At 43.3% G+C, this 16,931-nt stretch overlaps 2 protein-coding genes across 3 annotated transcripts in view; both read right to left on the bottom strand.

Annotated features, from left to right (window-relative positions):
- The window catches only part of LOC310794071 (bromodomain-containing protein 4-like), a 39,903-nt gene extending 35,990 nt beyond the window's left edge, over positions 1–3,913 (bottom strand). Inside the window, exon 1 of the mRNA XM_083655952.1 lies at positions 3,876–3,913. The gene's annotated coding sequence lies outside the window, so the exon portion shown is untranslated. The remainder of the gene's footprint in view (positions 1–3,875) is intronic.
- Positions 3,914–5,517: 1,604 nt separating this feature from the next.
- Positions 5,518–15,633, bottom strand: LOC310794070 (bromodomain-containing protein 3-like). 2 transcript variants are annotated; one of them, XM_083655950.1, is made up of 5 exons: positions 15,575–15,633; positions 13,125–13,362; positions 12,802–12,891; positions 8,838–8,975; positions 5,518–8,622 (listed from the first exon to the last, which is right to left on the bottom strand). In XM_083655950.1, the coding sequence occupies exons 2-5, from the start codon at positions 13,254–13,256 to the stop codon at positions 8,533–8,535; spliced, it is 450 nt and encodes a 149-aa protein (XP_083512076.1). In that variant the 5' UTR covers positions 13,257–13,362; positions 15,575–15,633; the 3' UTR covers positions 5,518–8,532. The 2 variants fall into 2 exon arrangements, with proteins under 2 accessions (XP_083512076.1, XP_083512077.1); XM_083655951.1 differs by lacking the exon at positions 5,518–8,622 and adding an exon at positions 9,114–9,228 and having other exon boundaries at positions 8,839–8,975.
- Positions 15,634–16,931: the final 1,298 nt, after the last annotated feature.

Below are 16,931 nucleotides of genomic sequence, written 5' to 3'. Positions count from 1 at the left end.
TTTGTGTTTGGGAATTTCTCCACATTTATACACTTCACCCAAAACTGTGTGAATCCCTCTTTCTCAAGTGCATCCTTCAGAGCAGATGATGCTTGCATGTCAATTATTTCCAGTTGCAGGGAACCTTCATCAATGTCATGTGACGTGAGGAACTCTTGCCCTTTGGGGGAAATATCGGATGCGTTGGCGAATGGGTCTCTCACAAAATGCAGCAATTCTTCGGGCATGTCAAAGTCATCAAATCTTGCTGCAAAGTTCTGCCTCAATTTATCCAAAAAATCTGACATTAATTGAGTGACTGTGGCACTTGCTGATGACTGGATAAAGTCACGAAGTGTGGGAAAGTGGAGCATTCTGTCAGTGAGATCAGATGAGAAAATAACAATTTTATTTTTAAACGCAGTCAGTTTTTCAACAACATCAACCACTGTTTTATTTTTCCCTTGTAGTTGCAGATTAAGCCCATTCAAATGATGAAAGATGTCGCTTAAAAAGCACATCTGTGACACAAATCCATCGTCCTGCATTTGCAACAGAAACGTGTGGGCTTTCTTGTGCTTGCTATCACGGAGAAAAGTTACAATTTCCTCCCTCAGGTCACACACTCTCTTCAGGGCTTTGCCCTTGCTTAGCCACCGGACATCATTATGTAAAATTAGGTCACAATGATCAGCTGACATGTCGTCAAGTAGTTGACGAAACAGTCGGTGTTGAAGACTGGATGTTGATCTGATAAAGTTAATGATAGACATAACTGAGTCCATAGTATTTTTCAACTCACCACTGAGTCGAGCGCACAGCACGCTCTGGTGGATCAGGCAGTGGAGTGATTTCATCCTCGGTGCGATGGCAGACAGTCGCGCAGACAGGCCTTTAACTCTCCCTGCCATAGATGGAGCACCATCTGTAACTAGCATGTTAACATGCTCCAAATTAAGCCTGTTGGCATTGAAAAAACCAACAATCTTCTCGAAAATAATTTCACCAGTTGTATGTCCCTCCAGTGGTATTAGGCCCAGGATGTCCTCTCTGAAACAGTCACCATCGAAAAAACGCACAAATAAACACAGTTGAGCTGTGTCAGAGTTATCTGTGGATTCGTCCACAGCCAGTGACATAACATCAGCTTTCCTCAAATGATCCAAAAGAGTTTCAAAGACGTCTGTGGCTAAAAGATCCATCCTTCTTGCAGTTGTTGTATCCGACATGGGTATTGACTTGATAGACGAAATCACTTGCTCTCTCACCTTATCGTCTGCTACCACCTCTTCGACAACGGCAAGCATGCATGCTTTTATCGTCTCGGCGTCAGTAAATGGCCTTTTCTTTTTACCAAGGATCCATGCCACCCGGAGAGACGCTGCCGTTGCCTTCTCCTGGATAGAACAAGATCGACTGAAGGCAACGCGTGTACGCTCGTAGATGGCTGCGAGAGTTTTGATCTTTTGCTGGCGAAAATCTGAACCTGGCGGATAAGTTGCATCAAAGTTTGGGTGTGTTGTTTTGAAGTGCCTCCGCAGGTTGTATTCCTTTGCGACAGCATTGCACTCATTGCAGAGCAAACACATTGGCTTGCCGTCAGCAGTTTCAATGTACACATATTTATCGGTCCATTCTTTGTTAAACTGACGATTTTCGGCATCAACTTTTCTTTTTTTCAGCTTTGATAGTGACATGGTATCATCAGTCAAATAGCTAGTAGGCTACGAGGCGGTTTTGGTTTTCCCTCTGAGGCGTTCAGGAGAGCTGCTGCTTCCTTCTTTTCTTCCTCTTTGGGTCTTTTGCTTGCGTCTTTTGCAGAATACCGCCACCAACCCTCCAGGAGTATGTATAACAAGCTATTTTACCAGTGCTTTGCTGGTTTGAACGATTTATTGTGCCAAAAATGTCAGATATAGATTATGAATGATGATGTCTGTGTTCAGATGGCGAACGTCTGTGGTTGCACCAACCATTCGGGTGTCATAAATATATATATATATATTTTTTTTTTTTTTTTTTTTTTTTTTTTTTAATTATTATTATTATTATTTTTTAGAACTCATCCGCGGGCCGGTCTGACTTGATTGGCGGGCCGGATCTGGCCCGCGGGCCGCCAATTGAATAGCCCTGATCTACAAGATGCTGTGCATTCTTACACGATGTGCCATTGTTAGTAGAAACTAAGTCTGGTTTCAATTGGTGATTGGCTGGGGGGTATGGAATAGTCTCCTAAATAATAACAGCATTTTACTTTGGAAACTTAGGCTGCAAAGTGTGGAAAGTGTAAAAGGTGCCATAGAGGAGGTACGCATGTGTTATATAGATGACTTTGTCAATCAAACACAGATTTGAGTCTGGACACTTACATGTTTGTTGCTGGGCAGCCTTGGTCTAATCCAGTTGTGCGATCATATCTCAAAGCCTGGGGAGGAGGCGATTTATGGAGGCAACACCGGAGGTTTGTCAGGAGGAAGAGGCACCTGTCTTTGACTGGGCCGTGGGCAGATGATATAGGCTAGCCTAGCCTATCTAGAGTGACTTCTGAAAGTGGCACGATGCTGTCGGGGCAAGGAGACCACACCACACCGATAAAGGGACTACTGTCACACCTGAGACAGAGAGAGAATCAGGGAATACCAATGTAAACGTGGTTGGTTGACACAGCACATGCAGACTGTTTCTTTCCACACTTTATACCAAGTAACAAGAAATATCGTGTGTGTGAATTCTCTCATTCCTCACACAAGACAGCAGAACCAAGCCTGATACACCAGACAATCTGTGCAGTGCATTATGCAATATGTGCAGAGGTGACAAATGACATAAAAACATGATTTCATGTAGTGATTTCAGCTTTCAAACTTAATGCTGTAACGTTATGTAGTGTACTGATAACAAGTGGTCTAACTGACCTCAGGAGACTGAGGCTGATGGAGTCTGTAGGAAATACAATCGTATGAGAGCAGCAAGCATCGGGAAGCTTATGTCGTACTACGTTTGATCATTATGATCAAGATGAATTTCATAACTTTGAGAACCAGGGAAACATTGAGGGGGGAAATGTGTTGTTTGGCACCTTAGTTAACCGTTCTGTAAAATTAATCAGCCATTTTGCCACTATTAACGTATCCCATGATAACGTTATCATTCATACCGTTATCTGAGAAGCAAGTTAGCCAACGACGCAGCGCGTCTTAAATATTTGACGCATCAATACTAGAAGTAGAAAATATGAGGAGGGGAAACGTATTCAACAATTGTGTTGCATTATGGTTAAGTTTATTTCTATTTCGCTAAAGTACAGCGTTGCCTTGCTAACCTTCCATGTTCGCCATGTCTGCTGTAAGCAACTGACAGCTCCGCACGTAAACAGCCTTTCAGAATACGACTTGGACGGGGTTGATATTCTCGAAATGACGTACGTCGGATTTCACATGTGAATCTGCGCCACTGTGCGTAAGATACGCTCTTGAGAGGACGTAGCTTATGTCACGAATACGGCCTACGGGGCTACAAACAAACAGCCTAGCAGCTAGCTGGCTAGCATGATACCGACCTGCAGCTAACGTGCACACTGACAACATGGAGTGTCCGACGCCATGAAAAAATGACCACAACACGCGTATTAAAATGACAAAGATGCATCACAGAGCATGCGCAGTAAAACCAACCGGCGCTAACTTAAAAGACAGAAATGGATCTTCTCGTGTGCCCGAACCGGTGCAAGGCCTGCGAAGGGACAGCTCATGCTCCGCTTGTCAAAGCGCACACTGACAGCGTGCAAAAGACGCCACAGAGGCCGCGTGTGAGGCTCTTATCGGCCTCCCGGGACTGTGTGCCGTCGTTTGATATACCCATGTCATCCGGAGAATAATCCAAAATGCGTTTTTTACCTTCTTCGGTCGGTTGTCAGCGCGCGCAGACCTTCCTCGCCCCAAATCCAGAACAAACAGTCCCATTCGACGTCGATGACGTCAGACGCACGGGGGCGGGCCCAAGCGTTTGTCAGACGAATGTCACCTCTCCACGACCCCCTCCCCTCCGCCCCGTGGAAGCTCATGCAACACCATGCAATGATTTCAACCACGTTTAGATAATAAGTGTTATCTCTCTAAATAAACCGCTGTCTAAATGCGCACACACAAAAAAATCAATGAAAATATAAACTCACTAAACGCTCTGTTCATCATAAAAAAATGAAGCAAATGATTAATGTTTCTTATCTAGTCGTTATGGGTCATTTGCTTTGTAAGTGCTACTTACAAAAAGGAAACCTGCGCATCTCGCTCCAAAATCACACGCTTTGATCCTTTCAAAAATGTGTCTGGGATAACCTAGTCTGGGTCCTGGGACCATACCCGTCTGGGACGGAAGGAGTAGGTACGCCGCCTGGTGGCCAGTGATGGTACTGAAAGCAAGCTAAACGCAACCACAGAAAATCAGTTGTAATTTCAGCTGTTCACCAAGATGCAGGTGTCATTTTGGCCAAGGCTATGAGTGGTTTCCAGGTTTATTTCATTTGCAAGACGTTAACATTATAGAGAATGTAGAAGAATGACTGCTTTGATCAGTTTCATTCTCTCTCTACCTAGTACCTACCATAAATATGATCAGATTTGAGAGACAAAATCTCTTAAAATAATACTCCTGTCAGTGCCCCTGACTAAGGGAATGGCAAAAGAACTGGAGTTGGTCCTGGGGATAAAGGATACTTTAACTTAACAAATGGGGGGTCTGTTGCTCAGATGTGGACGGAATTGGTGTCCTTGATATGAAAAGGGTTGGGAATCACTGGCCTAGGGGACCTAAATCCTGAGCTCGTTCCCTCTCTTTAAATGACATATAGGCATAAATACATTAAGTAGCCTATAAATAAACAAACCTAAACATAGGTATCCTTGTGGTAAGTGATCATTCAAAACCAGACAGAGCATCATCCTATAATGTACAGTATGTAAAACCTGTATCAGTGCAGATGGATTTATCAACAGTGAAGACTCTGGTATAAGTTGATCATTTAACATGTATTTGAGCTTCTGTGGGGAACGTCGGCATTAACATGATCATTGGGCCATTACGGAGTTACAGTTGTCATAAAACTATATTGATACATATCCTTGCACATTTTTAAGTGGGTATACCCAAATCCTGGAGCTTTCCTAGTGGGTATACTGCGTATCACGTAGACTACACCACTGCTTTGATGTAAGAAACATATTGGGTCAAAACCCATTGCCAGAACCCATTTGAGAAACTCAAATGAATTTGATTAGTAAGCCTCATTGCACACCAATGTGAGATGATGCATTTGTCATCAAACTCTCAAGTCTTACACTGACCTTTCCTTTCTGTCATCCTCTTGCTGAGAATCTCAGACAGAATGACAAGTCTGTGGGTGGTCATTCCAGACACCTATCCATTGAACAATGCCAGTCTGATGGCAGCAGGAGAGTTGAAAATCAAAACTTCTGATAAGTCAAAATCTCCAATAAAAATACTGAGTGAAACAAGTCATTTTTTATTCAACAAGTTTATTTTGTACTTCGCAGAGCAAAACAAATCTGTCTTTCTGTTAAATGATAAAGATACCTAATCTACACACATCCTCTCAATATTTCTCACCCCTAGCTTAAGAGTAAAGCTCATCCTGTTGTAGATTTAATCACGAGCTGGGGGGGAAATCAGTCATTCATCATCACCACCACTAGAGGTGACAGACAGAGAGGTACAGCATTATGCAACTCACAGGGTGGAGGGGGGGGGGGTTTAAGCAATAAGCCCCAAGAGGCTGTGATTTACCGGCTCTATAAACACACACCTGTGACCGCATCACGGTATCACTGCGCCAAACAGCGTCTCATGGTGTTTGGCAACCATTCTGATAAATGCCACGGCTGAAGGACTATATTGCTTATTTGCTATCAATATTGCATTTTGTTTTTGCTGAAAACTTGCCAGAGGCCTATACCACAAAGCAAGATTAGTGGCTTAGCGAGGTAACTGGGCAAACTGGGTTTGCCATGCTACGACGCTAGTTCACTTCTTACCGAGATAAGATTCCCACGGCAACTTATGCTGCACGGCTAACCTTGTCCGGAGCAGGTTAAGTTCAGAGGATAAGATCAAAACCCATGAAAGACCCACCTTCTGACCAATCGGCTCTCTGGAAACAGTGAGTTCATGTAGGATCCCCATATGAAAAATACATTGCATTCAAATGAAAATAAAAAAATAAAAAAACATTAACAGCTTCTATTGAATTAATCGAGGACTTAAGCCTTGCACTTGTACATAATTAAATTAAGCCTACTTACCACTTTGGAATGTTTTTATATTTATTCATTTTTATTTGTTCCCAAGTAGTTACGTTTGACCCCGCCGATTGCAGCTGAACGGTGCATGGAGAAATATCACTAAATCACCGGCATAAAAAGGTTACATAAACGTCTCGAAAGTGCACCAAGGCGCCATGTCCGCAACAGAGCTGAGGCTGACGTTGGGTTGGACATGGTCATACCAGCCAGAATAGCTTACTACATCTAAGCAATTTAATGTAATAGCCTACACACAGATGTAGGCTAATTCATCTAGGCTACTCCTGCATTTTGCATCTGCTTTTGGCCTATGATGTGATTGAAATCTTCATATTTTTTCCAGCATAGTCCTTGTATGAAATATGCCACTCTGCTGCCAATATGTGACCACAGAATAGGCTATTTTTATCAATTAAATCTATGCCCGCACCGTGTGGATTCAGTTCAGCAGCTTTTTTTAAATCTATTATCATTATTTATTTATTTTAGGAATTATTCCATCAATACGACCGAACACATCATGAGCGATAAGAGATTATTCACTGAGCCTACATTTCTAAATCTATGGTCTAAATAGGCCTATGGATTTAGGAAATTTAGACTGAGATTACACATTACTTCCACTCGCAAAAAAGACGTGCAGGTTGTATCGAGTTTATAAACTGCTGTAGGCTCGTGGAGGCTAAACCGCTGTTCAAAGAAATCAAATGACTGAAGTTAATCAAAGCAGTAACGTTAGACAGCCCTTCAGTAACAGACTAATGATCAGACTAATAATCAACACAGATTTTGATTCTGACATACAGTAAAGGTCCGCTAATTAATACACTTTGATGTGCGCTTTCAATGAATGAGGAAATAGGCATGTCTGGCACTGTAAAAGCTGGAGTTGTCCATATTGCATTGTGTGAGTGGCTAGTTGCTGCAAACCCCGCTTCATTGGTGGGCACGAGCTCCTGTGCACGAGTATTTTCACGTGCACGAGCTCCTGTGCACGAGTATTTTCACGTGCACGAGCTCAGAGCTGGATAGGGAAATCCTAAATTGACAGACCCAGCTGATAACCACCTTCATGCTCGATTGCGATTGTCTGGTTAAATCAAAACAGATCAATGGGACAGATCCTGGATCGGCTTATCCTCCATTCGTGGTATGGGCCACAGGTAGGCTATATGTAGTAACAGTTTTATAAAAGCAATACCCCCCCGTGACGCTGTGATTTAACAGTGATTTTGCAACCGCTAAGGGGTGTTCAAGGCACTAAGGGGTGTTTAAGGCCTTGCCTTAGAACACCCCTTAGCTGTTATAATCACACCGGCTATCAACACGGCTCAGCTCATCACAATCAAGGACCGGAACTCTCCGTTTTATAAGTAGGGAATCTCTCAACACTTTACAATGTTTATCATCTTAAACAATTCTAAACAAATGAATCTAAATATAAAGAATTTGAACCAAAAAAAAAGGCACAATAAAAAAAAGTATATGAACAAAAGTTAAACTCTAAACCAGGGGTTCCCAACCTTTTTTGGCTCATGCCCCTACTTTGACGTCGCAAAATTCTAGGGACCTGCGACATTGAAATTCCGGTACACGATTGATAATGTCATCAGTGACATCGTCAGTGATGTCACATGGTATGCTTCTTTTTCCGTGCAGAATTCTGACTTTATTCTCAGAATCCTGATTTAAAGGTCTAATCTCAAATCTTTCTATCTTCTAAATATTTTTTTTTTAATTAAGAGTCACTCACAATCTTGATTGTGGCTATATGATCCATTGATGGAACCCTTTGCAGTATAAAGTGACATTATGTGACATTAGTAATGTCACATAATGCAACACTGTTTGGATGCCACCTGCAATTACCACTCATCGCCATAGGTGTCACCCAAAAGAACAAAGCTGAAATCTTAAGAGACTATCACTTTAAACTCAGGACTTTATTTTTTTTATCGCAAGTTCCAGGCGACCCCACTTAGGGTCGCGACCCTAAGGTTGGGAACCACTGCTCTAAACGTTCAGGCTTATTTGAGCGTGAGAAACCTGGGGATTAGGTCATGTATGTATATTAACTGAAGGTGGCAGGAAAGAGAATAGAGTCGAGGTGGACTGTCACTGTGGGCGTCTGGTCCAGACAGATGTTTAAAGGTCAACAAGAGGTCGCACAGATGGTAAAAAAAGTCATTTGCCATCATTGTTGTCGTCCTCCTCCGCCACTGTGGCCTCGATTCCTTCATCCAGTCTCCTCCTGGGGCATCTCAGAGATCTTATTGAGGAACATCTTCTCCAAGACCTCCGCCATTAACACAATATCATCGCCGGGCTACACACACACACACACACACACACACACACACACACACACACACACACACACACACACACAAACACACACACTTTTAGAAGGCCCTAAGGATATTAGCTCTCTTTTTCTTTCTTTATTTGAGCGAGAAAACAGTTGAGCTATCCGTCTACCTGAACTACAAGAATACATTGTGGGACGAGGAAATCTAACATAGCCAGTGAGCATAGGCTTACCTTATTATAGATATAGCAATTTGTGAACATTGTATTGAAGTCCTGGATACACTCCAGGGCATTATAGTAGTAACTGTTCTCCAGACGTTTCTTTATAGTGCCCATGTCCATAGGGGACTTGATGATCTTATGGTAGTCCTTGAGAGAGAGAAAGCAGGGAGAATGTGTGAGGTGAACACCCTGTCTGAACAGTATTTAAAGACCCCCTAACGTCAACAAGGGCAAATTCGGCCCAGGACCACATGCGTTGTGTAGCAACTGCGGGGGCGGGCTTACCTGGGATGTGGCTAGATGGGGTACCGGCACGGATGGAGTGAGGGCAAATCGTGGAAATTGTTATTCCATTCAATTGGTGGTAGTTCTTGTATAGTGTCATTATGAAAGCAAAGATCTAACAGGGTGAGATAAAGGACACATCCCAATATTCAAGTATAATACAGTGTGTGTGTGTGTGTGGGGGGGGGGGGTATTTTTTGGATCAGCAAAAAAAATGTAATGCAAAATCATCTGTTTCCTACTTTAGTGCTGTAGTATAACCAGCAGGAGGCCGATGTGTGAGGTGACTTTGGTGACACTACATTGTACGAGAATTAAGTTATTGATTAATTTTCCCAATACAAATTCACTGAAATTACGCAAAATATTTTTTCAAAGTTAGTGCTGTAGCAGAACCAGCATGAGGCAATTGATGTGTGCCGTGATTTTGGTGACACCACATTGTATGAGAATTAAGTTAATTTATCGATTAATTTTCCCAATAAAAATTCACCAAAATTGTTCAAAATAATATGTTTCCAAAGTTAGTGCTGTAGTATAACCGGCAGGAGGCCATTGATGTGTGATGTGATTTTGGTGAAGCTACACTGTACGACAGTGAACTTATGGAATATTTGTGTAGTGTGTTGCACTTTGTAGAGTAGACGGTCCCCAAGCACTGGCCGCACAGAGGACATTTAGGTGAAAATGAGGTTGTAGCTCGTTGTCTACCTTACTAAAAGAGTTGTCGTTTGTGCATTCCTAATGGCTCGCTTATGAGCTATATTGATCCGGGAGGTGCAAATCTGTCAATATATTTCCAACTTGCCCGAAGTGGAGCAGAGCTGTGTTTTTCAAAGGGAAGGCAGACGTGACTGGCAGTATCGGCCCGTAAAAAAGCTGCATAAATTTCACAATCCTGTGATCTATTTCAATGATGACAAAGCCCAGTGTGCCCAGTGAAAATGGCCGATGTCACAGTCACTTACTTGAGGCGAGAGGATGGCTTTAATCAGTCGCTCGCTCTTTTCCCCTCCCGTTGTAAAGTAATGCACTTCTTCACCCTAACTCTGCGTGCATGGATCACTGTAGTCTCACTTGCCAGAGACTAGGATCACTGCTACTCTGCATCGATGTCGGTAACGTTCATTGTTATTACTGTCAGAAGGGACAGGGCAGTTAAGTGTATCACTAACTGGGTTTCCATCCAAATGTATCGCATAATTCAAGCGAATTTTGTGAAAATCCGCAAAATAAAATGCGAATTTATGCATGTTTCCATTCAGTTTTGTTTAGCGAGTTTTGGGAGTCGGCAGGTTGAGCAGTCGGTGGCGCTTCTCGTCAGGAGGAGGCGTAACGTGCCTGTGTGCCTGTAAGAGAGCTCTATCAGCGGAGACCTGCTTTGATTGAGTCATCACCCGGTGATGGTGATGATCACCGTCCTCATCGTCGTGAAGTCGCCTTCAAAGCATGATGTTAGATTATAACGAACTAGTTGTGTGGCTTAGCCTTCCCAAATGTTGAGGGTCGTTTTTTAGAATTTAATACATAGAATTGCGAACGTTACATTCAATTTCATTCAGACTGCCTGGCGCTAATCGCCACCATTTCCCCCTGGAGTAGCATGAAGCGGAAGTGAAGTCACATCTGGTACGTCATCGTTAATTCGCAAAATCTGTTTCCATTGCAAAAGTTCGCATCTTCCTACTGTCGATACGCTGATAAATCCACCCCCTCCAAGCGTAAAAACATTTATGCGATATTTCGACCTTTATTCGAATTTCTGGTGTTTCCATTCAAGTTTATATTCGCATTTTGGGTAAATGCGAATATCCAGAGGTGGATGGAAACCCAGTTACTGATGGTGAAACGTGCACTTAATCCGCCGTTCACATGCGCGCCAAACTGAACCGCGGAGGCTGCCGTGTTGCTGTGTGTGTGTGTCTAGGTGCGCTCGTTGTAGTCCAGGCAGCGCCGCAAATGGGTGGGGTGAACATTTAAGCAGCATGATAGAAACACCACCCCGTCAGGAAATGAGAGGCTATCTCACCAAGTGATCCCAAAGTAAGCGTTCTTTCTGTGACATGACTGACTGAGTGAGTGAATGACTATGGCTAAAAAGCTGTGTCTTCACCACGCCCTGTGCAAGTGGTCAAAATCAGTTTTTCTTCTTGTTCCTTCAGTTGGACATCTGAGCTTCACTGTGCAGAATGTCTGTGCCGAGTTTGACACTAGAAGACTGTTTCCACAATTCTCTTTTTTCAGGCAGGATCACGATCCACGATCTGACCACGATTATTTTTCATATTGGTTTTTAAGACTATTTTGCAAGTTACTGAACGGTAAAAGTACGTCAAACTAATTTCAGGGTTCGTATAAAAACCTGGAAAAGTCATGGAAATTTAAAATACAATTTCCAGGCCCTGGGAAAGTTATAGAATCTTTTTTTGTTTTGTTTTGGAAAAGTCATGGAAATGTGTTTCATAAATATCTTCATGTCGTTCATTTTCACGCTGAGTTTACAATAATTCATGTGCTAAGAAATAACGTTCACGAGCAGGCACGCGCTCACTAACGTTACCTGAAAACTAGTTTTGTGGTGGCCTGATACAGCTCCATAAACTCAGGGAGGCAGGCAGGCAGAGCTAGCCGCTTGGCTAATGGAGAAATAGGCTGCCTACATGTCATGGGCCACTGCAACAGACCGAGCCCGGGCCGAGCAAAATGCAGGTTGTGTTGTGTCAAAACATGACATTTTTGAAGATGAGAGAGGTGGCGGCATTAACGAGCCATGCGCAAATAAGGAGGCAAACGTCAAAGTGTTGCTGCTCGTCAAGCTAACGTTACTAACGTCGGCTACCAAGCAGGCAGCGATAACCAAATCTGTAATGAAAAATTAAGTCTGAACTGTTTTAAACTTTAAAACGGAAAAATGGTCAATTCATGGCGGGCCACTTTAAAAACGGGCAGCAGTTGCCACTGACGGTGGCTAATATTATTCTTTCACTCGTTCGAAGATGCCAGGCTGCTACGTCAAGTGTGTGTTTGTGCGTTCACAATCACAAGTCAAACCAACTCCCCCTCTGTGTTGTCGTCCCTCCATGCTGCTCGCACTTTGCCAAGTGGAAAGGGGGGGGGGGGGGGGGTTTGGAGGCGTCTTTCAGACATAGAAATACAACTGATAGAATGTGCACTGCATGAAGCACGATACTAATGATCTGTCTGGACAGGCATATCGTGGAGCCATTCTAATTGTTAACAATCTAATATTGTCATATCACCCACCCCTAATCCCAATTCGTCATATACTGCAGATCAGTCAGGAACCCTTCTTGTCGTCACTTTGTCATAAGTTGGGAGTGAGAATGTGTTGAAAGCCTGTGTTGTATGCTGTGATTTACTAGTTAGGTTCTAGATAACCCTGATTGGTTGCTTTGGATTCTTTAATGAGGGAGAAGTAGGGGAAGTCATTTGAAGGATTTTAACAAGATCATTTAAGCTTTCATGTAGGGAAAACCATCAGAGACCAATTATTATTCAAAGTAGAGTATTTAATATACATCTGGAAACATGACTTTAGGGGGTCTTTAACAAATATGAATAGCGAAGGATTCGTGCATTTTTTTTAATTCCTTCTTTAACTCTCGTCGTTCTTACACTTTGATTGCGTGCAGACACAGACACACAGACACAGTGACACACTACTCACAGGCAGTTTGAGTTTGAAGGCATCTACGGGAGCGTGGAAGGGCCATGCAAATTGGTGTTCCCATAAAGTCTTCACCACTTTTAGAAGGTACTGAAAAAGAGCAAAATGACACCTGAAATCAATCAAATTGTATTACAACACAAGCTGCAAGTTGAGATGTGCAAAGCACAGCAGAACAAAGAGACACAGTTATCTCTACCTGTGGTTTTCTCCCTACCTGTAGTTGGTTATTCTCCCTACCTGTAGTTTTCTCCCTACCTGTAGTTGGTTATTCTCCCTACCTGTAGTTTTCATCCCTACCTGTAGTTGGTTATTCTCCCTACCTGTAGTTGGTTGGTCTGTCGTTTGGGTCTGGAGGGATCCCATGTTTCAGGGGGCGGAGGGTTGATGCCGGGGAGAGGCGGTGGGGCAGAGGGAGGGGCCTGGCTGCTGCCCGCCTCCAGTCCGTCTCCCATAGCAACGGTGGGTGGCTGTGCAGACAGTTTAGGCAGATTGGACCTGGCAGGGGCAGGCGGGACCGGGTGGCGCCCCCTCAGGCCATCACACTCCTGACTTGACGCTCTGAGGGAAAGATCACCATCATCACTTGACTGTTGCCTACTATACTTACTTTCTCAGCATCACCACCACCACTCATATTCCAAATGTGCTGAGAATGATCCACACTAGAGACATCCCCGAAGCGGCTCTCCGCTCAGCTCCACTCTACAAATCGGCCTGTGTATTTTCTAGGGCTGTGCCGATTCACTTATCTCCCGATTCGATACTATCACGATACTTTGGTGCCGATTCGATATATATTGCGATTCACGATTATTGCGATTCTACGATTATTGCGATTCGATATTACGATTTATTGCGATTTTTGTTTATTTTTTTCTTTTATTTTTTCAGTTTGTTTGCTTTTTTACACTAGATTAGAACATGGGAAAAGTTGAATCATACACTAGAGACTGTATATTATATATCATGAGTAGGGCTGGGCGATATAGTTAAAAACAGGGGCGGACTGGGATCATAATTCAGGCCGGGCATTAGATACCAAGCAGGCCAGGCCGATATGGGCCAACGCGCGTGAAATTTGGGCCGTTTGAAGCCAGATTTGGGTCCAATTTTACAATGAGATGCACCCACTTTAACCCTGAAGTGTAATTATTACTTCAGACTAACTAATAAAGTAATAAAACCACTAGTAAACCAGTAGGCGGCGCCTGGCCTGCTGTTCAGTGAGTGGCCTGACTGCAAGCACCCAAAAAAAATTTTTTTTTTTTTTTTTTTTTTTTTTAATTTGCGATTATCGATTCTGGAATAAAAGATCGATCCAAAAAATCGTGACATTAAAAATCGCGATACTTAGGTGAATCGATTTTTTCCCCCACCCCTAGTATTTTCACTTCGCTCTTTGAGTTGCGTCAAGCAGCACAGAGCAGATCCAGATCCACAAGAAATATGCGCATCGTGTGTGTGAATTCTCTCATTCCTCACACAAGACAGCAGAACCAAGCCTGATACACCAGACAATCTGTGCAGTGCATTATGCAATATGTGCAGAGGTGACAAATGACTTAAAACAAAAAAATTACCAATCATATGAGAGCAGCAAGCATCGGGAAGCTTAACGTTATGTCTACTTTGATCATTCACCACAAGATGAATTTCATAACTTTGAGAAGCGGGGAAACAAACATCAAAACATTGAGGGGGAAATGTGTTGTTTGGCACCTGAGTTCAGTGGTTCTCAAATTTTTTCACATGAAGGTCGCCTAAACTGACAAAAATTAGACCGCGGACCCCCATTTGATAGGATTTTGTCCCATGGTCCTCCATATGATAAGATTAATCTAGATGTTTTATTACAGAAAGTGTATAAAACCCATGACCAAAATAGTCATTGTGTTACTTATGAATGGAATTATAGCTCAAATAAATTACCCCCCTTTTGGCTGGGGACCCCCTGGAACCCCCTCAAGGACCGCACACGGTCCCCGGACCCCCAGTTGAGAACCACTGCCTTAGTTAACCGTTCTATAAAATGAATCCGCCATTTTTGCCACTATTAACGTATCCCATGATAACGTTATCCTTCATACCGTTATCTGAGAAGCAAGTTAGCCAACGACGCAGCAACATACTAGAAGTAGAGAATAGAAGACAAAAACGAATTCAACAACTGTGTTGCATTATGGGAGGTTTATTTCTATTTTGCAAAAGTACACGGTTGCCTTGCTAACCTTCCATGGCATGTCAGTATATCGCCATGTCTACTGACTGTAAACAACTGACAGGTCCGTACGTACGTCGGATTCCACGTGTGAATCTGCGCCACTGTGCGTAAAATACGCTCTTGAGAGGACGTAGCTTATGTCACGAATACGGCCTACGGGGCTACAAACAAACAGCCTAGCCTAGCAGCTAGCTGGCTAGCATGATACCGACCTGCAGCTAACGTGCACACTGACAACATGGAGTGTCCGACGCCATGAAAAAATGACCACAACACGCGTATTAAAATGACAAAGATGCATCACAGAGCATGCGCAGTAAAACCAACCGGCGCTAACTTAAAAGACAGAAATGGATCTTCTCGTGTGCCCGAACCGGTGCAAGGCCTGCGAAGGGACAGCTCATGCTCCGCTTGTCAAAGCGCACACTGACAGCGTGCAAAAGACGCCACAGAGGCCGCGTGTGAGGCTCTTATCGGCCTCCTGGGACTGTGTGCCGTCGTTTGATATACCCATGTCATCCGGAGAATAATCCAAAATGCGTTTTTTACCTTCTTCGGTCGGTTGACTCGCGCGCGCAAACCTTCCTCGCCCCAAATCCAGAACAAACAGTCCCATTCGACGTCGATGACGTCAGACGCACGAGGGCGGGCCAAGCGTAACCTCGCGTCACCAGGCTCTTCTCGGCGAGAAAGAGCCTAGAGCCCGCCCTAGACAGGAAGGGCAGCGTTTCTAGCTCGTCAACTTTTACGTTAACTTGACAATTTGACACAAGTATCCGAACGGCAAACAACAAAGCAAAAGATGGACGTACCGAGCGAAGTTTTTGAAGAAGTTATTTTAGAAACATTGCGGATTCACAATCTCACATCTTTTAAGCCAATACAGAAGCTTTGCATCAGACAATTAATCGAGGCAAGAGACGTCAAGCTAACGGCAACAAAGACGTTTTTTGGCGCACTGCCTTCCGGTGTTCATTCTGGTTCCGTGGTTTACGCCCCATGACAAAAAGCGGGGTGAAAGGTGCCCAGACTAGGCCAAGCGTTTGTCAGACGAATGTCACTTCTCCACGACCCCCTCCCCTCCGCCCCGTGGAAGCTCATGCAACACCATGCAATGATTTCAACCACGTTTAGATAATAAGTGTTATCTCTCTAAATAAACCGCTGTCTAAATGCGCACACAAAAATATAAACTCACTAAACGCTCTGTTCATCATAAAAATGAGGCAAATGATTAATGTTTCTTATCTAGTCGTTATGGGTCATTTGCTTTGTAAGTGCTACTTCCAAAAGGAAACCTGCGCATCTCGCTCCAAAATCACACGCTTCCCTTTCCAAAATGTGTCTGGGATCATAAAAACCCGTCGGCGTCTGGGACGGGTGCGCCACCTAGTAGCCAGTGATGGTACTGAAAGCAAGCAAAACGCAACCACAGAAAATCAGTTCTAATTTCAGCTGTTCAGCGAGATACAGCCAGGTGTCATTTGCCTCGAATGGGTATAATATGAAAAGAAAATGAAGATTTTAGGTTATACATGTAATTGACTGTAAAGTAAGTCTGTTTAACAAACCTTTGATGTAAGAAGCATATTGGCCAAACCCATTGGCAGAAGAATTGTAATTCAGACGTGCATTTCAGGAACTCAAATGAATTTGATTAGTAAGCCTCATTGCACACCAATGTGAGATGATTAATTTGTCATCCAACTCTCAAGTCTTACCACTGACCTTTCCTTTCTGTCATCCTCTTGCTGAGAATTTCAGACAGAATGACAAGTCTGTGGCTGGTCATTCCAGACACCTATCCATTGAACAATGCCAGTCTGATGGCAGGAGAGTTGAAAATCAAAACTAATTTGATAAAACTAACTAACTGATAAGTCTAAATCTAATAATAATAATAATA

The sequence above is a fragment of the Poromitra crassiceps genome, assembly GCF_964638095.1.
Source record: "Poromitra crassiceps genome assembly, chromosome: 19".
Taxonomy (NCBI): domain Eukaryota; kingdom Metazoa; phylum Chordata; class Actinopteri; order Beryciformes; family Melamphaidae; genus Poromitra; species Poromitra crassiceps.
Note: the sequence above shows the minus strand (reverse complement) of the source record. Positions and strands in the feature narration are given on the sequence as shown.

Coding starts and splice junctions, on each gene's coding strand:
- LOC310794070 (XM_083655950.1), bottom strand. CDS start 13,256: ATGGGAGACGGACTGGAGGCGGGCAGCAGCCAGGCCCCTCCCTCTGCC. Junction 8,976..12,801: donor CCTTCAAACTCAAACTGCCT/GTGAGTAGTGTG, acceptor CTCTCTCTCAAG/GACTACCATAAGATCATCAA. Junction 8,623..8,837: donor ATTGCTATATCTATAATAAG/GTAAGCCTATGC, acceptor GTGTGTGTGTAG/CCCGGCGATGATATTGTGTT.